Below are 20,417 nucleotides of genomic sequence, written 5' to 3' on the forward strand. Positions count from 1 at the left end.
TCATTTGAACATTTAAATGACAACCAGAACTATGCCTAACCCTACGTACAGTGTATTTGAGATAATTTTATGCTAAATATATTAAAAATGTTACATTTCAAATACCAGTACACACCCATTATAGTAAAGCATACATGATCAAAAAATGTAGTGCTTTTTTTTTTTTTTTTGGTCCCACTTTATATTAGGTGTCTTTAACTATGTACTAACATTAAAATATGTAGAATATAATGTACTTATTGTGTAACTACATGTTGTTCTGCAAACATTCTCACAAGATTCACATTTGCTGCCACTGAGGCTGAGGTACCGGTAGGTTTAGGGGTAGGGGTAGGGTTTGGGTTGGGATAAGTCGATATGTTAGGATGAGGGGTAAGGTTAACAGTGTAATAAAATGCAGGTACTTTAAATGTAAGTACAATGCAACAAGTATGTACATAATAAGTACATTGTCTCAAAGGTACATAGTAGTTAAAAGACACCTAATATAAATTGTGTGCAAACTTTTTAATAAACCTGCATAAATGTAAAAATACTATCAACTTTCTTTAATATGGTGGGATATGTCATACAGCAAATACATCTTTTAATATGTACAGGACACAAACATTGAGTAAACTGGGAAAATAGTAAAAAGGAACATGTTTAAACATTCAAATGTTTCCCCCACACATGTTTGCTGTTGTATCCAGGAAGATCCACAACTGAAATGGATTTAGAAGAATCAGCCCTCATATCAAACAGGTTGTGACGAAGCCTGAGTACACAATCAAAATGTTAGTGAATCAAAAACTGTTCATGTATTTGTTTGGATTATTTAGTAGTATTGATTAAGGTTATTGAGTCTAGTTAGGCAATACGTTTCCGAACACTTTTTGTCATGTAAATTTGGCTCAATAAACAATGATCAAGGTATTTCATTAGCTAAAGTGGCAAGAAAAAGTATGTGAACCCTTTTAGAATTACAATTGTGAACAAACAATCTGTTTAAACTAATAGCACACAAATTATTGTATTGTTCTTGTGCATATTAAAATACATAATTCAAACATTCACAGAGTGGCAAGAAAAAGTATGTGAACCCTTTTAGAATTACATAATGAACAAACAATCTATTTTAACTAACAGCGCACAAATTATTGTATTGTTCTTGTACATATTGAATACATAATTCGAACATTCACAGAGTGGCAAGAAAAAGTATGTGAACCCTTTGGAATTAGCTGGTTTTCTGCATTAACTGGTCACTAAATGTGATCTCATCTTCATCTTCAAGTATAGACAAACACAATGTGCTTAAGCCAACAACACACAAACAATTAAAATATTTCATGTCTTTACTGAACACATTCCAAAACTGTGGAAAGATGAATATCTAAGCTCTTCGATATAACTTTGTAACCCTTTCCAACTTTATGCAAAGCAACAATTCTTGATCGTAGGTCTTCTGAGATCTTTTTTTTGCAAGTCACTGTCCATGTCAGCAGATGCTTCTTGTGAATGCTTCTTGTGAAAACTCAAAATGTTTGAGTGCTTTTAATAAGTCAAAGTAGCTCTAACCCATACCTCCAATCTTGTTTTATTAATTGGATACCAGGTTTGCTAACTCCTGACTCTAATAAGCTTTTGTTGATGTCATTAGCCAAGGATTTACATACTTTTTCCAACCCACAGTGTGAATGTCTAAATGATGTATGCAATATGTACAAGACAAATACAATAATTTGTGTGTTATTAATTAAAAAAGATTGTGTCTGTTCATTATTGTAACTCAGATGAAGATATTGTGCAAGAATCAAGAGTCGCATCCTTGTTGAACCATTTCAAACAAGTGATAAATTAATCAATACTGTGTGACAGAGTGTGGTTCACATCATTTAAATAAACTGTTCTCAAACACCAACATTAAATATTTATTTGTTTCACAGTGATCTAACTGACCTAAGGCAAAATTCAAGTCAGGGATCCACCCTCTGCTAGCAAACTATATTCCTACAAAGTAAATTAAAAGCCATTATAAAAGGCAAGCAATGAAATATATTGCACATTACCTCTGTGTAACATGGATGTTGTATCCATGGGGACTGTGATGATGTCCCAGATGTGGATGCTGAGATGGGCCATACTACTGATGGGGCTGAAGTCAACACAAGCAGGTTAGCAGACTAAATTAAAAATTAGTAAAAAAAAAAAAAAAAAAAAAAGAATTCTCATTCCAACTTTCTTGAAATGAAAAACTCAAAATATCACTGTAAATATGTCTATATGTTTAAAGAATTTATGCCAGATTATGCAGATGGTATAACAGGAATATATCTCACTGTGTGTTATGCAATTAGACAAAAGAATTTAATTTATTCACAAAGATTTGTAATATAGCAAACTGATAAATCAAATTAAAACCCTTCAAATGTAACACTAGTGCTTTATACAGTGGACTCAAAAAGTCTTTGAACACTTACAGTGCTTTAAAATGTATCTTGAGTGTTTTTGCATGATATATAGTACAAACATACTTTTCAAGTTTAAATTATAAAACAGAACATATATTGTTCAAAATTAAGTATTTGGACACTTTTTGGTTGTGAAACTTTGTGTAACTGAACTATATTTGTGGTTACTCTGTTGGGACACCTGTGTGAACTTCAGAAAAACTGACTTGATCCACTAAAATTAACTTGGGGCTAATTGGTTAAAAGTTATTGCGAAAATGACAAGGAAAAGTCAAGTTAGTTAGTCAAAAAGAGTAGCACCATTTGCAAATTCCACTAGGTTTTATATTTGATATCTTATGCATTGACATTCTGACATTAAGTGTAATTTAAATGTCCAAAAGCTTCCAAATACTTTTTTAATGTGGAACTGCAAACTTGTAACTTCAACTCTTCACAAAATTCAAACCTAATTAGTATTAAAGATGTTTCCAAATATTTTGGTTTACATAAAATAATGATGTTGCATAGAAATTATATCAAGTTCCTTTTTGTCTTAGTGTTCCCAACGATGACAAATGTGAGCATAACTACGGGTAAGCTATTATCTTCGAATAAAATATTCGTATTTTATAGTTTTCTATTGGCATAGATTTAATATTAGTACTTTAGCCTACAATTTTTTTAGACCACCTAATACTGTTCAGAAAAATTTAGCATTTTTCTCAACTGATTTTTATTAGTATTTTATATATTTTATACCACCTTATACAATTCAATTATTTTCTGAATTTTTTCTCACTAAAACTATTTACTACAGATGATATATTTATAACTCTTCTCTCTTGTTTAAGCTGAACCAAATCCTGATCATCAGTCCACGGTCTGCAGCACATGGGGAAATTTCCACTTCAAGACCTTTGATGGTTATTTCTTTCAACAGCCAGACACGTGTAACTACATTCTGGCAGTAATGTGCGACATCACCGCTTCTGATTTTAACATCCAAATGCAAAGAAAGATTGTAAATGACTTCATAATTTTCAACACAGTCACAATAAAGTTGGAAGGGACAGTCATCAAACTTAGTAATGGTGACATCACCATGGACGACCAAGCGTAAGTTAATCTAGTAGAGATTTTAAAAGATGCTCAATACTCTGAAAAGGATTTATTTCACAAACCCTATATTTCCCAAATTTTCTAATTTTAATAGTTACTTATAATAATGCATTTGGTAGAATCATTACATTTTAGACTAAAGTAACATTACCAGTCCAAAGTATGTACACACCTATTCATTCCTTATTACAGCTATGTTTCTCATTTTAGAATAAAAGTAAATTCATCAAAGCAAATTGTGTTCAAAATCACAAATGAAAGTGTAAAAAAAAAAATGTAAATAAAAACTAACTTCAATATTTTAGCTTCTTTAATTGCTGTGTACTTGTCATCTGCTTTTCCTTCACCTGTCCCACTCATTCATAAAAATAAAAACAGTGATAATAATAATAATTGTATAAAGCAATGCATATGTACAAAAATAATTTCAAGCATTTCAGCATAGGCCTCAAAATGTTCTTAAAAGGTGATGAGAAATATATATTCTGTCAAATGTGTCCAAACTTTTGACTGGTAGTAAATATTTAGTGTATATATGATTTCATATATGATTTAATTTCTTGTAGTAAACAGTCTAAAGACCCTCTGTAAACACAAATCTTTCTTCTTGTTAATGTTGATATTTTTAAACACTTCCTTTGACAGGGTGTCTATTCCGACCAATCAAAATGGAGTTAAAATGGAGGGAAGCCCATCAAGTCTTAAAATCTCCAAGCATGGAGTGACTGTCTTCTGGGAGAAAGACCACTCTGTATCGGTATGGTTTAATACTCTCTTTTTCTGTCCAAATGTGATTACTGTAATATTTGAGATGGTCATTTGACACAATAGGCCAAATAACAGTCCACATAAAATGAGTATCTCTCTCTCTCTCTCTCTCTCTCTCTCTCTCTCCAAAGAGTGTGATGATATTCCTATATGGCCATAAATAAACATAATGACAGATTATCAAGTAATTTTATAATATACTGTACATTACTATATATATATATACACACACAGTGCTGGTTTGTAACAGATTACATGTAATCTGGATTGTCATCAGATTACAAAAATCAAGTACTTTAAATTGGATTACATTACATTTTAAAACACTCATAATCAGACTATAGTTACTTTTTTATAGATTACATGATTACATATTAACAAGGCAACAGCAGTAAATTGTTAATAATTTATTGATCATTTTCATAACAATATCATCATATTCTTACCCCGAAGCGCAATAGTCTCACAGATGAACATTTTGAGCACGTGCTCCTTTTACGTTACAACAGTAAAGCTGGCTCTACACTGTCAGAGGTATGACATACTTGCCGATTAAAAATCGTGGAGTGGTGACACACACAGTGACTCACGGCAACTATCTCTCTCTGACAAAATAACAACATGAGTAAAATTGCATTTGCAATAGAGTGATTTGGGGTGTTTTCAGACCTGTAGCTTGCTTGATTGTTCCGAAACAGGGACAAAAATAGTTACAGTGTTGCATTTTCTACATGTTTCGGTTGGCTTTCAAAAGGTTATATTTTAAAATACATATTTTTAAGTGTAGATCCAGCTTAAGTTATGCACCTCAGCTAAGGAATTGGTGATGGACTTACTAAGTAGTAAGGGTTAAAAGTAAGTGTGAAAGAGAATTGAGCTGTTAGCTCTGGCCTAGCAATGTCATTGCTTTTGATTTCAGGTTTATTACTGTTTGTTCGTGTAATGTTTCTATTGGTTTATGAACTTAAATCGAACTAGATGTTTAAAAAAAAAAATAATATTTTTATATAAATAAATATATATATATATATATATATATCAGATTAACAGTCTGATATATATCAGCGCAGCGTTGGTCTGGTTTCACACTCACTTGATTCTATAGAACCCCGATCCATTTGCGTTCATTTTACCTCATCACAAACACGCATGGTGAACACAACGCGACTCATCATAATTTTTTTTTTTTTTTTTTTTTTTGGTGCCATTATGGACAGCAGAGCGAACGACAACTGCGTTTGTGCGGTTCATGGCTTGCTGCTGCGCGTTTTTTGAGGAGACAGCTGATTGAAGAAATTCATTTGCATCTTTGTTTACACTGCACGCTTAACGCCACTGTCATCTCCTATTATACCCTATATTTATAACCTATAATAGTATTTATATATAGTATTTATAAGATAGATAGATAGACAGACAGACAGTATTTATAGTGTTGATTGTACTTGTATGTCATTGTGGTTTCATACATTTTTTGGGACTTTCAGGAATGAAAAACGCATGCGCAGGTTACTTTACTTCCTGAACGTGTGCGCACCCGAGTCCGAGTTGCTCTCACATTCACGCGAATCGTGCTCCAGTTCCATTGCAACCGAACTCAGACCACCTCCTACAGGTGTTCTCTGGTTAGGTACCGCGGTGCGCTCCCCGGTCCACATGACAGCTTTCACATTACCAATTTTTCATGCGAATTGTGCTGTGTTTCGAACTAAACTGCTAAGTGTGAAAGCACCCTAAGGGTCCTGCCTGCATAGTTCAAACTTAAGAATGGAATAAATGTTCTTCCTCTTTGTACTTTTATGTTAAAATGATCCTACTCAGATGCAAGTGACATAAAATAAAATAGAATTAAGTTAAAAGTAATCCTAAAATAATCCAAAAGTAATCGTATTAGATTACCCCAAAATGTAATCTATGAGATTGCGTTACTGATTGCATTATTTTGCCATGTAATTTGTAATCAATACCTGATTACAATTCACAAGTAATCAGCCGAGCATTGTATATATATATATATATATATATATATATATATATACACACACACACACACACACACATACACACACATACATATATATGTGTGTTTCTTCAACTTTAGCCACTTTTAGCACTGTGGACTTCCAGAAAGTAAAGTATGTACATGAACCACAGAAGTTTAATGATATTTTTGTCATTTATTTTTCTGGAAGTCATGAAAATTCCCATCACAGTGTAATTTTCTCCACATCTCAAATTCTGTATTGTGTTATAGAATTCCCTGGTAGATATGACGCTGATGGAAATTTTTAAATATAATAAAAGTCTATATATATATATATATATATATATATATATATATATATATATATACTGTATATATATATATATACTGTATGTAATCATTTTGTTATATGATCTTAACTAGATTGAACTGTCTGAGAAGTACCAAGGCCAGACCTGTGGACTCTGTGGAAACTTCAATGGCAACAAGACTGATGATATCGCTGACAAAGGTAAACCTGATTAGGGCTTGATTATGGCACGGGTCGGCGCATTCAGAGTGAGCTGATCACTAGGGTCCCCAGCTACTGTTTGTAGGCATCTAATGTTAGCCTGCCAAAATGCATGTTTTTAATTGTATTAGGCAAATTGCCCTTGTCGTTTAAAGTAGGATAAGGGGTCTGCCACTAGGGGTAGTAGGAGGTTGGGGAAGGTCTCCAAAGACATGTGCACAGGCTTTTTGGGGATCCATGATCCAGCCTTGAACCTGATGTTTTGCTAAAATCACCAAGCAAAGAGAATCATGTTTGTTTTCATTGAGGGCTAAGCGATCACGTCTTTTACAATCTCTCTGAAATGCAAGACACAGAACAGCAATTTTCATACATCAACTATACAACTATAAACATCTGAACACTTGATCATGATAACATGTAAAGAGGGCTTTACTATGTTCTGTGTCACTCTGAATTTTTCTCAGATCTGCCCACATGGAAAGTGTTTGCATTTGCTGAATCCTGTGAGGAAATTACACTTCAGCCCAATGATCAGTGTGAAAACCAGGTATAATGATACAAAATCAAACTTGCTGTAATTAAATAAATAAAAGTGTTTACTGATTAGAACATTGATGCATTATCTGATGTGTATACTCAATGTATAAGATGTAGAACGTTAGTTGAAATTAACTGCCTGCAGTTCTCATCTATTATTTCCAAACAAAAAATCTTAAATAAAAAAATAGCTAACATTTGTTTTTGATCCTATATTGTCCTAGTTGAAGGGCCTTTAAAATAGAGTTAGAGTTCTCTCAAATGGTTTATTTCATCTCCCAGATAATCATTTGCCAGCAGTTTCTCAGTAGTTCGGGGTTTGATGATTGTCACCGTGTGTTGGACATGAGTTCATTTGAAAAGGCCTGCGTAAACGACCTGTGTCAATGTTATGGCAGCCACGACTGTCTCTGCAACACGCTCACAGAGATTTCACGACAGTGCACACATGCAGGTGGCAGACCGGGAACATGGAGAACACAGCACCTCTGTCGTAAGTATGATTTCTGGAAGATGATTATAACGGAATCGGTGGGAATAATATGACAGTATCACATTATGGTGAACCACCACTTACAGCTTAGCATTAAGAGCAGTTGGCTAACCATGGGGACCAGGGTTCGAATACACCTTGGGTCATGTCCCAATCCCACTGAAGAACTGCCTTGCTGAAGTGCATTAGAATATCTAGAGCAGCAGTGATGGTACACTGTGTGTGGTGATATACTTTGTGTTGTTCTATGGCGCAGCGAAGACATGCCCACTAAAAATGGAATACTTGGAGTGTGGTGGTCCATGCAAGAACACCTGCTCAGACCCAACTGGAAGCCTGCTGTGTAAAGAACACTGTGTGGAGGGCTGTTTCTGCCCTGAGGGTAAGACTCAATCTGAAGTGTGTAATTTTTTATGTTAAAATACTTTCTCCTATCCCAGTTTAATATGCAGACTGTAAGTAACCCATTGGTAAGTTCAATCCACTATTCCATTTGGTGGCAATAGTGGTGTAGAAATTACACACTTCACTTCTAAATTAAACTTTAACATAAAGGTGTGTTTTACAATGAGGTTTCAATAACTGGGATCACACCATTTTGCTTTCTCTTTGTAAAGGCACTGTGGAAGATGACATTGGTAACAGTGGTTGTGTTCCTATCAGTGAGTGCCCATGTGAGCATGATGGCACAATATACCAATCAGGAGAGTCATATACACAAGCATGTAAAAAATGGTAAAGAATTTAGAATTGAAATTTTTAAAGGGGTCATAGCATAAGGAATCAAAGACTCTGTTCACACTTCAGATATGTTAGACTGACTGTTCAAAATGCAAGTTGCATGTGGACAGATCAGATTTTTTTCTTTTCAGACTGCAGTCGCTTTTGCTAGCACATCTACATAATATGTCAAAGTAATGATGCAAACTTGCATATGTTTACCATGTTTGAGTGTTTAGCAATGAATGTTTAGCCATTGATAATGTTTTATAATGGAGGCAGTAACCAAATTTTAACACATTCGTCACAGACAACAGCTTAAAAAAATGGGAAATGTGGCATATGCAATGTTTGTTGCTGCTAGGGTTTATAACTGTCCCGTTTTAGGCCAAAAAAATCCGATTTTTTCTGCTTGTGTAAACATAGCCACATAGACTTTGATCTTTTTTTAAAATAATGTTCAATGTTCTATGAAAACATACTGTAACCTCCAGAACTCCAGAAGTCCAAAAATTCCATTTATTGAAACTATGCTAAAAATCAAATCTGTATTGGAGCTGACAGCTGTAAATGCCACAAGTTACTGTCTTATTTCACATATGAAGAGGACATTTATATAAAAGTGATAAAGTCATGTCAGCAAGAGTGACCTATTTCATTCAAAGGGTCAGAGAGAGGGTGAAAAATGGTTAATAAAAACTAAACTGTAATGCATCTTAAAGGAATAGTTCACCCAAAAATGAAAATTTGCTGATAATTTACTCACCCTCAGGCCATCCAAGATGTATCTGAGTTTCTTTCTTCATCAAAACAGAATTTAAGATTTTTAGGATTCCATTTCAGGCCTCCTCCTCTAAACAATGCAAGTGAATGTCCTCCATTTTTTGACAGTTTAAAACGTCTCGGTTACTGTCGTAACCTCCGTTCCCTGATGGAGGGAACATGAAGTTGTGTCGATGTAGTGACACTAGGGGTCGCACTTGAGAGCCCCGAACACCTCAGATCTTTGAGAAAAGGCCAATGAGAATTGGCGAGTGGAATTTGCATGCCACTCCCCCGGACATACGGGTATAAAAGGAGCTGGCTCGCAACCACTCATTCAAGTTTTGTGCTGAGGAGCCGAGACAGGGTCCCGGCCATTTCAGCGGGTAGTACAGCGTTGTGGCAGGGGGGACACAACGTCTCGTTCCCTCCATCAGGGAACGGAGGTTACGACAGTAGCCGAGACATTCCCCTTCTGTCACTCACTCAACGTTGTGTCGATGTAGTGACAAAAGGGGTCCCTATACGAAACACCACAACTAGCTGAACCGTGTTACGTGGACTGCCTGTGCCGGTGCAAGCAAGCTACTGCGTGCGTAGTAGCAGGTGCACCGGTCTGCACATAGCCTCCCCCAATGCCCCAAAAAACATCGTATAGTTCCCCACATCCCTGGGGGGGAAGAGACATATCTAGTATGGAAGCAGGCTGCACCAGCCGCAGCCTTTTCTCTCTGTGTTTTCTCTCCACAGAGTATTCAGTTATTCGGCTGGAGCCATTTTAACACTCAATATATGCGCCGGGGAAGGTGTTCTTTTCCTCTCCTAATCTTTCAGGGTGAAAAGACCACATCCTGCCCGGAGGGGAGGTAACATGTGGCAAGCACGTCATGTGGGCTCAGAGCCGCACATGGAAGAGGCGTGGTGGTAGGTCTACAAACACGGCAACCGGGACAGAGAGGGCTCTGTCGAGGGGAGACGCAGGTCTGCCGACAGGGAGACCGTACTCCGGAAAATACATCACAGGGGGTTACCGGAGTAACCGGCACCTGTGGAGCACCTACCTCAGTAAGGGCACATTAGCACATGTACTGGTTCTGGCTGTGAATTCCTCCGCTGAATTTGCGAGCCACAGGGCTAGGGAGGAAGGACATCCAGGGTTCACGGGTTCATGAACTCGCATGAGAAAAGAAGCGCACATATTCGCCTCTCTGGAGGGGAAAGGTGCTATACGCAAGCGATACACCCGGCCAGCTGTCCGTATTCTCGAACTTACCTGTTCGTACCTGACAGAACATGGGACGAAACCGGCTCAACCCGGAGATTGTAAAATCTCACGAAGGTATTGGGTGGCAGAGGCGGCCTGACCAGCGGCACTGTAGGCTTTGGCCATCAGAGACGATGTCGTCCTACAGGCCTTGAAAAGGAGTGCCAGGCGATCCCGCCAGCTGGCTGCGCTTTGCGGGCACAGGTGCACCGCAACCGCCTTATCCACCTGAGGGACTTCCGTATACCCGTGGGCCACCCTGCCATCAAGGGTAGTGAGAGCGGACAAGCTGGGAGGTTGGTTTTGGGCAGAAAAATGTGCCCTCCACGACCTCACCAGCTCATCGTGCAATTCCGGGAAGAAACTCCAGTCGACAAATAAAGTTCTTCTGAATGCATCTGTACATCTCTGTGACTTGCGCTCATGAGAGGGATGATGTAAGCTCGTTGGTAAGGTCACGCGTCAAGTGGAGGAGGAGTCAGGAAGCACGTCATTGTTTACAAGAGAAACTTGTGCTGTTCACAAACCAAAACAGTCCAAAACAATTTAAAAACAATATATAAGAAATAAAAAAAAAATCATTTCCAAATTATAATTAAATAACAATGTAAACAATGATGCGATTCCTGACTCCTCCTCCACCTGACGCATGACCTTACCAACGAGCTTACATCATCCCTCTCATGAACGCAGGTCACAGAGATGTACCAAAGCAAACATTTGTAGTTAAAAAGTATATAAGTATTGTTTTGTTTCTAAAAATAATCAACCGTTTGGGTTCAGAAGACCTTTATTTGTCGACTGGAGTCTTAAAAGACTAAAAGTCTTAAATTCTGTTTTGATGAAGAAAGAAACTCAGATACATCTTGTATGGCCTGAGGGTGAGTAAATTATCAGCAAATTTTCATTTTTGGGTGAACTATTCCTTTAAGTGGACCCCAGGGAAATAAAGTAAATAAAAATGTAATATAAAAAGTTTATGAAATGACCCCTTCAAAGTCACACACATATGGACAAGTCACTAGAATTAGACAAAACTGACTAATAATAACATGGCTGTCATATTGCACCAGTGCGTGTGCTGCTGGATATTGGAGTTGCGTGGATTTGGAATGTCCTGGAATCTGCTCTGTTGTGGGAGGGTCTCACATCACCACTTATGATGGAAAAAGCTTCACCTTCAGCGGCAACTGTGATTACATCCTCACTAAGGTCTGTGACATTTATTGCAACAAATGCTCCGGTCTTGGCTAAATTAATGAATGCCTTCAGTTGTTTTCATTTGCATGATTGATATAACACAACACTATGTCATTTGGAGGTACTTTCAGACATAACATATGTTTTTATTTTATTTCAGCACTCTAATGACAGTGATATTGCTGTTCTTGGAAATTTGGTAAAGTGTGATGAGGCCCGAACAGACACATGTTTAAAGTCTGTTACACTTATCATCCCGGGGACCATTGTAAGCACTTTGAGTGTTTAATTTACCCATTTTCAATAATTCTTGCACATTTTCGTAATTAATTTCCATATGTCACATTATAAAATAACTTTGCTAACAGCGCTTTTTGATATTTTGTGACTACAAAATGTTCTATATTGCATGCTAAATTACATTATTTTGTGCATGTGAAACAATATGAAACAATAAATGATTGAAAAAAATAGTATGCTAATCTGTTGTCACATGACCTCATTATGTTGCATGTTTCAGCAAGTGGCATCCAGTCGGCAACACAAGACACAAAAAAAATTATTTTGTATATTTAAATTAAGTTTATTTCAAATGTTTTAACTCTTAACATTCTGATCAAATTATGTGTCGAGAAAAACTGGTGGACAATATTACAAATGGATCATTCATCATAGTGGAAATGGCACGATTTGCCAAACACAATGCATTGTGGGATACAGTATTCTGCACAGTGTGCACTGCTGTTGACAGCATCCCATGCATACAGAAAATGTGTATACTGTCTTTAGCATACATACTGCAGAAAGAATGTTATTCCGAACATAGCCTGTGTCTCAATGATACTATTAAAACTATTATGTCTCTGCCTCTTGGTTTTTATCTGATAATTAGATGTGACCCAAGTAAGAATCACAAAACATCATTTTCTTTTTCTCGCCCTTATGAAACAGATTAGTGTTTCAAACAGTGGAACTGTGACACTGAATGGAAATAGTCCATTTAGGCTTCCTATCTTCACAGGTGGGTTACCAAATATGAGGGACCGCTCATCGTATAACCAAAAAGATAATAATGCATTTTCTTCTCTGAATTTATTGTCTTCTCTGTATTTCTAAGTAAACACAATTATTGATATTCAGTATATTATTAATATAATTATCAGCACTAACATCAGCAAGTTCAATTTTTATTTCTTACCCATTCATTTCTTCATCACAGGTGGTGTGGCCATCTTCCAGCCCTCATCCTCCTTCATTATTGCTGATATGAAGAGTCTTCTTCTAGAGATCCAGTTGGCTCCAATCATGCAGTTGTATATTGTAGCCAGCCCTAAAGAGAAAGAAAAATTGAGTGGTGAGTTTTGTCATGCGGATGGTTCTCAAAATAGTGTATGTGCATGAGACCAATCAATACATTTTTATTTTTATTTTATTTTTGGTGTAATGACCATAGGGTACCCTCACCCATATTTTAAAGGAATAGTTCCTTTACTATAGTTCCTTTAGGGCAATATTTTTTGGGTGAACTATTCCTTTAAGAAAGGACCTGTTAAACAACAGATCATCTTGAAAGAAGTATATGGGACTGTCAATGAATTAAAAACATTGTGTCTTCCTGTTAACATTTTTAATTGCATATCATGCTTCTCACAGGTCTGTGTGGGAACTATAATGATGTTCAAAGAGATGACTTTAAAACTGAATCAGGCATTACAGAAGGGACACCAACAACCTTTGTCAACTTTTGGAAAATAAACCCATACAGTTGTCCAGATCTTGGCAACACATTTGCAAACCCTTGTAGCCTGAGCATGAACACAGGTAGTCAAGAACATTACAAACATTACATATGTTAAAAAAAATACACACACAACTTAAAACAGTACAATATGCATGAAAAGAATTTATGAGAGAATACTGCTGAATTGAATACTTGCATTTGTACTAAAGGAAAATTAACTTTTCATATATGTTGGTGTTAAGAGTCTTGCAGTGTTAAACTTTGAGGAAAACATGTTAAATTTGTATTCACTTCATTTAGAGAAAATTGCAAAAGAGTGGTGTTCCCGTCTCACAAACCCAAATGGAACCTTTGCCTCATGTCATTCAGAAATATGTCCTGAGATTTATTATGAAGTGAGTCTTCATGCACAAACATACAGTAATCATCTCTTTTTATATGAACTGTACAGTTGTGTACCTTCATGTATAAATTCTGGCTTTCATCCTCTGTAGCGGTGTGTCTATGACACCTGTAAGTGTGCAGATATTAAGAAGTGTATGTGTGCATCCCTGTCCACCTATGCCCACACCTGTGCTGCCAGAGGAATCATTCTCCAGGACTGGATGGATTCAGACCTCTGCAGTGAGCGCTATATATGTTTTTGTTTGTTTGTTTGTTTGTACTGTATAAAGTACTGTATATAGTTTTATATCAAGTTGTGTGGTTTTAGTCCATATCTATTAGCTTTGAGGCATATATATTCCACTGTACTCACTATATTGTTGACAAAATATACTTTTAGCAGATTTACCATTTTTACAGTATTTACTGAGCATTGCATAAAAAAATGAAACATCTCTGTTTGCACAGTAACTGATTGTTCAAACAACATGAAGTACTCCTACAATGTGACCAGTTGTGCCAGCACCTGCCGTTCTCTCAGCAGACAGGACTACACCTGCCAAGTGTCCTTCACACCCGTAGATGGCTGTGTCTGTCCTGAGGGCACCTACCTCAATGATGTGGGCAAATGTGTGCCCGCTGACCAGTGTCCTTGTTACTATGACAGCCAGGTCTTAGAGCCATCAAGGACAATTTACATTAATGGTGCAAAATGGTATATCAGTTCCACATATTACACACAATGCATAGTTGAAACCCTATGGAAACTCTTGATGACCATATAGTAACACCTGATTTGCACTATTTTGTTGTACAGTATCTGCAATCTTGGAAAATTAGACTGCTCCAGACAGGAAGGTGAGCTGAAACTACCTCCTCTACAATACCACTAGCCAAATTTAAACTTGAGGCAACACTGAGATTAGGCAAAACTGGTATGATGTGTATAAGTTTTACACTCCTCATCCATGGGTCTGTTCTGTTTGTAGACTGTGTGGCTCCAAAAGTCTTCATCAACTGCTCAAATTATGAACTTGAAAAAAAAGGGACAGAGTGTCAGAGGACATGTCAGAACCAAGACCCAAACAATTGTGTGAGTTAAGATGGATGGATGGATGAATGGATAAAAAGGTGGCCTGGTGGATGGATGGATGGATGGATGGATGGATGATGGATGGATGGATAAAAAGGTGGTCGGGTAAATGGATTGTGTGAGTTAAGATGGATGGATAAAAAGGTGGCCTGGTGGATGGATGGATGGATGGATGATGGATAGATGGATAAAAAGATGGTCTGGTAAATGGATGGATGGATGGATGGATGAAAAGGTTGCTGGATGGATGGATGGATGAAAAATGTGACCTCATGGATGGATGATGGATGAAAAGGTGGCCTCATTGATGGATAGATGGATGGTTGGATGGGAAAAAGAAAGCAAAATTAACTTCTCAGCAGCATTAAGGAAAAAAGAAGAGTTTAACGAAGTTGGCCCTTCTCGGTTTGTTTTGGCTACAGGTGAGCACAGGCTGTGTATCAGGGTGTATGTGCCCAGATGACCTTCTGGCCAGTGGTATAAGCAGGTGTGTGCGAAAGGAAAACTGTCCGTGTGTCCACAATGGATTAACCTATGCACCTGGGGACCAAGTTCAAGAGGATTGCAACAACTGGTGATTTATTCATCCAAAGAATATAAATATCCATACTGTATTTTAAACATGCCACATAACAAGAAAAGGACACTTATCAAACTACATTTGATGTCATATTTTCCAGAAACCTATGTACTTGCCAATAATTGGCATGCTTTCATGTCATGTAATGTTCACTATTAATCTGTCAAATGTTCTCTCTATTTCAGCACATGCATAAATGGGATGTGGACTTGTACAGATAAGGAGTGTTATGGCACCTGTACCATCTACGGTGAAGGTCATTTCAAGACTTTTGATGGCAAAACATATTCATTTCATGGAAACTGTGAACACATCTTAGCGCATGTATGCATGTCATCAAATTTTTTTTTGGACTCGTTTTACTAGGCAAAAGTACATTTAAAATTCATGTCACCAGTCACATAATCAATCTATGCATCCACTTTAGGATTACTGCAATATGGACCAGAGTCCATATTCTTTCCGCCTTGTTACAGAGAACATCCCCTGTGGCACCACCAACACAATTTGCTCCAAATCCATCAATCTCTCCTTTGGGGTGAGGATTTTTACAGTTCAAAGTCATCTTGAAATTACAATGTGTCAAAATATGCAATATCACTAATGATACCATTTAATTGCCTATATTATTAGGAGAACGTTATATTCAATTACATATGTTGATTATTGATCATTTTCTGCCACTTAACTATTCAATTCCTGCAGAGATACAAGGTGATTTTATCTGAGGAGGATGGGGTCAAAGTTGTTCAAAGCAACGGCACTGATTACCAATATCAAATCCATTCTGGGGGGATCTACATTGTCATAGAGATCAGACACCTTTTAAACTTGATCTGGGACAATAAAACAAGTCTAATGCTCCAACTCCATCCCAGCTTACAGGTGTGTATTATCCATACATGCACAAAAACTCACAACCATCCTTTACACTTTGTTCATCCACTCACCATCCACATGATCTCAATGGCAGGGCAAGGTGTGTGGACTTTGTGGGAACTTTGATGGTAATGCAAATAATGACTTTATAAAGCATGATGGAGAAGAGGTGACAGATACATATGTATTTGGGAGTAGCTGGAAGGTGAACCCCAGCTGTCCAGATGTGGACAGCTTGATTAATCCTTGTGAAAGAAATCCACATCGGAGCGCTTGGGCTATCAAACAATGCAGCATCATCACAGGCGATTTCTTTCTAGATTGCCATCCACATGTATGTAAAATTCTACAACTTTTTGCAACAATTTGGAAACAAAGTCAAGTTTTTACCCTCTGGTCTTTATATATGGATTATTTTAAATGTTCAGACTTTAGCCTAGCGTATGCTATGTTTCTTCATCTGCTGTTACATCTCAACTCACAGTTGAGTGTTCTAGCTTTTTATCTTGAAAGTTTAGATCTTGAAAGTACTCCTTGTCTGATTTTCCTGTCTGTAGGTGGACCCTTTCCCATATTACGATGCCTGTGTAAGGGACACCTGTGCATGTGATACAGGGGGTGACTGCGAGTGTTTCTGTACTGCTGTGGCAGCTTATGCTGCTGAATGCCGTAAAAAAGGATTTTGCATAGCATGGCGGAGTCCTAGCATTTGCCGTAAGTAGCCAGACTGATATATGCTTGTTTAGAAATTATTTTCCTAACTGCAGTCGGCATTCCCCATATGTAAATAACAATCTATGATTGGTCATATAATAAAAATATTGTCAGAGTGCTGACTCAAGTGGTTGTTCTTGCAGCTATGTTCTGTGACTACTGTAACAACCCTGAAGAAGACTGTACCTGGCACTATAAAACCTGTGGATCACCCTGCATGAAATCCTGCAGAAACCCATCAGGGAACTGTTCCAGTCAAATTCCTCTCCTCGAGGGTATGACTTAATTTTTAAACCTCTGAGAACATGCTTCCTTAGAGCTTTCCCATAGCATGTAGACTTATGAGCCAACATAAATATAAATGAGTTGATGTGGTTTGTATTCTACTTTTATTTAGTTGTTCAACTGAAAAAAAGGCACTACAGAGTAAAAAAAAGTCAAAATCTGCAGTTTGAGTGATATCAGTTAATAAGTATACTTTTATTAAACTGAATACATGAGCAGTGGATTAAAACATAATCCCAAAATAGGATTGCTTTATTACCTTATTAATACCCTAGAGTCAAATACATTTGTCAATGCCAGTGTTTGACTCCTGCCTTTTTTTCCTTCTGGCCTTTTGTTATTCACATAGGGTGTTTTCCTCAGTGCCCTCCAGAGAGGCCATTATTGACAGAGGACACCAGGGAATGTGTAACAGAGGCAGAGTGTGTTCCTGAAGACATATGTTTCTATGATGGGAAAAAATTTCATATTGGAGAATTAGTGTACTACACCACAGATGGGGATGGCACATGTTTTACTGCTGTGTGTGGGTCAAATTCTGAAATAATTAGAGAGATTGCTAAATGCATCACAACAGTTACACCTTTCACTTTCACAACTCCAACTGAAACTACCAAAGAAAGAACCACTATCACTAAATCTTCAACTGCCACATTTAAACATAATACTGTACTACTAAAATCATCAACAGTAACTTCCACATCCGCTGCTTCAACACCATTTACAATAACACCAACACATACTGTGACAGAAAAAACTTCAACAACTACTATTATTATTCCACCAACACTGGCAGAAACAGAAACAACATCAATGTCTACTGGAACACCAAGTCCTTCATTAACCATAACTTCTGCTACCACTGCTACAACACCATTTTCAACAACACCAATAGTGAAAGAAACATCTTCAACAACTACTATTATTGTTCCACCAATACCTGGAACAGAAATGCCATCAACAGAAATACCATCAATTACTACTGAAACACCAATTCCTTCATCAACCGTAACTTCTACTAGCACTGCTACAACACCATTTACAACAACACCAACACTTAATATAACAGAAACATCTTCAACAACTACTATTATTGTTCCACCAACACCGCCAGGAACAAAAACACCATCAACAGAAAAACCATCAACAAATACTATGACTACAGGAACACCAATTCCATCATCAACATTAACTTCTACTAGCACTGTTACAACACCATTTATAATAACATCACCACCTACAGTGACAGAAACATATTCAACAACTACTATTATTGTTCCACCAACACCTCCTGGAACAGAAATGCCATCAACAGAAATACCATTAATTACTACTGGAACACCAATTCCTTCATCAACTGTAACTTCTACTACCACTGTTACAACACCATTTATAATAACATCACCACCTACAGTGACAGAAACATATTCAACAACTACTATTATTGTTCCACCTACACCGCCAGGAACAGAAACACCATCAACAGAAACACCATCAACAAATACTATGACTACTGGGACACCAATTCAATCATCAACCGTAACTTCTAATAGCACTGCTACAACACCGTTTACAACAACACAAATACCTACTATAACAGGAACATCTTCAACAACTACTATTATTGTTCTACCAACACCACCAGGAACAGAAACACCATCAACAGAAACACCATCAACAAATACTATGACTAATGGAACACCAATTCTATCATCAAGAGTAACGTCTTTTACCACTGCTTCAACGGCATTTACAATAAAGCCAACACCTACTGTAACAGAATCATCAACAATTACTGTTATTGTTCCACCAACACGTCCTGGAACAGAAATGCCATCAACAGAAATACCATCAATTACTATTGGAACACCAATTCCTTCATCAACCGTAACTTCTACTGGCACTGCTACAACACCATTTACAACAACACCAACACCTACTATGACAGAAACATCTTCAACAACTACTATTATTGTTCCACCAACACCGCCAGGAACAGAAACACCATCAACAGAAACACCATCAATAAATACTATGACTACTGGAACACCAATTCCGTCCTCAACATTAACTTCTACTACCACTGTTACAACACCATTTATAATAACACCAACACCTACAGTGACAGAAACATCTTCAACAACTACTATTATTGTTCCACCAACACTGCCAGGAACAGAAACACCATCAACAGAAACACCATCAATAAATACTATGACTACTGGAACACCAATTCCATCATCAACATTAACTTCTACTACCACTGTTACAACACCATTTATAATAACACCAACACCTACAGTGACAGAAACATCTTCAACAACTACTATTATTGTTCCACCAACACTGCCAGGAACAGAAACACCATCAACAGAAACACCATCAACAAATACTATGACTAATGGAACACCAATTCCATCATCAACATTAACTTCTACTACCACTGTTACAACACCATTTATAATAACACCAACACCTACTATAACAGAAACATCTTCAACAACTACTATTATTGTTCCACCAACACCGCCAGGAACAGAAACACCATCAACAGAAACACCATCAACAAATACTATGACTACTGGAACACCAATTCCTTCATCAAGAGTAACGTCTTTTACCACTGCTTCAACGGCATTTACAATAAAGCCAACACCTATTGTGACAGAATCATCAACAATTACTGTTATTGTTCCACCAACACGTCCTGGAACAGAAATGCCATCAACAGAAATACCATCAATTACTATTGGAACACCAATTCCTTCATCAACCGTAACTTCTACTGGCACTGCTACAACACCATTTACAACAACACCAACACCTACTATGACAGAAACATCTTCAACAACTACTATTATTGTTCCACCAACACCGCCAGGAACAGAAACACCATCAACAAAAACACCATCAATAAATACTATGACTACTGGAACACCAATTCC

At 37.2% G+C, this 20,417-nt stretch overlaps 1 protein-coding gene across 1 annotated transcript in view; it reads left to right on the forward strand.

Moving 5' to 3' along the window:
* The first annotated feature begins 2,062 nt into the window (after window positions 1–2,062).
* The window catches only part of LOC127435681 (mucin-2-like), a 33,560-nt gene continuing 15,205 nt past the window's right edge, over window positions 2,063–20,417 (forward strand). Inside the window, exons 1-28 of the mRNA XM_051689319.1 lie at window positions 2,063–2,156; window positions 3,287–3,551; window positions 4,200–4,311; window positions 6,730–6,817; window positions 7,285–7,367; window positions 7,640–7,850; window positions 8,107–8,232; window positions 8,468–8,585; window positions 11,670–11,808; window positions 11,957–12,064; window positions 12,748–12,817; window positions 13,016–13,150; window positions 13,450–13,617; window positions 13,838–13,932; window positions 14,032–14,161; window positions 14,390–14,636; window positions 14,739–14,779; window positions 14,911–15,014; window positions 15,437–15,588; window positions 15,780–15,918; window positions 16,022–16,132; window positions 16,300–16,479; window positions 16,568–16,807; window positions 17,031–17,187; window positions 17,331–17,462; window positions 17,822–18,106; window positions 18,428–18,622; window positions 18,950–20,417. Of these exons, the coding sequence (XP_051545279.1) occupies window positions 2,063–2,156; window positions 3,287–3,551; window positions 4,200–4,311; window positions 6,730–6,817; window positions 7,285–7,367; window positions 7,640–7,850; window positions 8,107–8,232; window positions 8,468–8,585; window positions 11,670–11,808; window positions 11,957–12,064; window positions 12,748–12,817; window positions 13,016–13,150; window positions 13,450–13,617; window positions 13,838–13,932; window positions 14,032–14,161; window positions 14,390–14,636; window positions 14,739–14,779; window positions 14,911–15,014; window positions 15,437–15,588; window positions 15,780–15,918; window positions 16,022–16,132; window positions 16,300–16,479; window positions 16,568–16,807; window positions 17,031–17,187; window positions 17,331–17,462; window positions 17,822–18,106; window positions 18,428–18,622; window positions 18,950–20,417 (5,393 nt within the window). The remainder of the gene's footprint in view (window positions 2,157–3,286; window positions 3,552–4,199; window positions 4,312–6,729; window positions 6,818–7,284; window positions 7,368–7,639; window positions 7,851–8,106; window positions 8,233–8,467; window positions 8,586–11,669; window positions 11,809–11,956; window positions 12,065–12,747; window positions 12,818–13,015; window positions 13,151–13,449; window positions 13,618–13,837; window positions 13,933–14,031; window positions 14,162–14,389; window positions 14,637–14,738; window positions 14,780–14,910; window positions 15,015–15,436; window positions 15,589–15,779; window positions 15,919–16,021; window positions 16,133–16,299; window positions 16,480–16,567; window positions 16,808–17,030; window positions 17,188–17,330; window positions 17,463–17,821; window positions 18,107–18,427; window positions 18,623–18,949) is intronic.

The sequence above is a fragment of the Myxocyprinus asiaticus genome, chromosome 46, assembly GCF_019703515.2.
Source record: "Myxocyprinus asiaticus isolate MX2 ecotype Aquarium Trade chromosome 46, UBuf_Myxa_2, whole genome shotgun sequence".
Lineage (NCBI taxonomy): Eukaryota > Metazoa > Chordata > Actinopteri > Cypriniformes > Catostomidae > Myxocyprinus > Myxocyprinus asiaticus.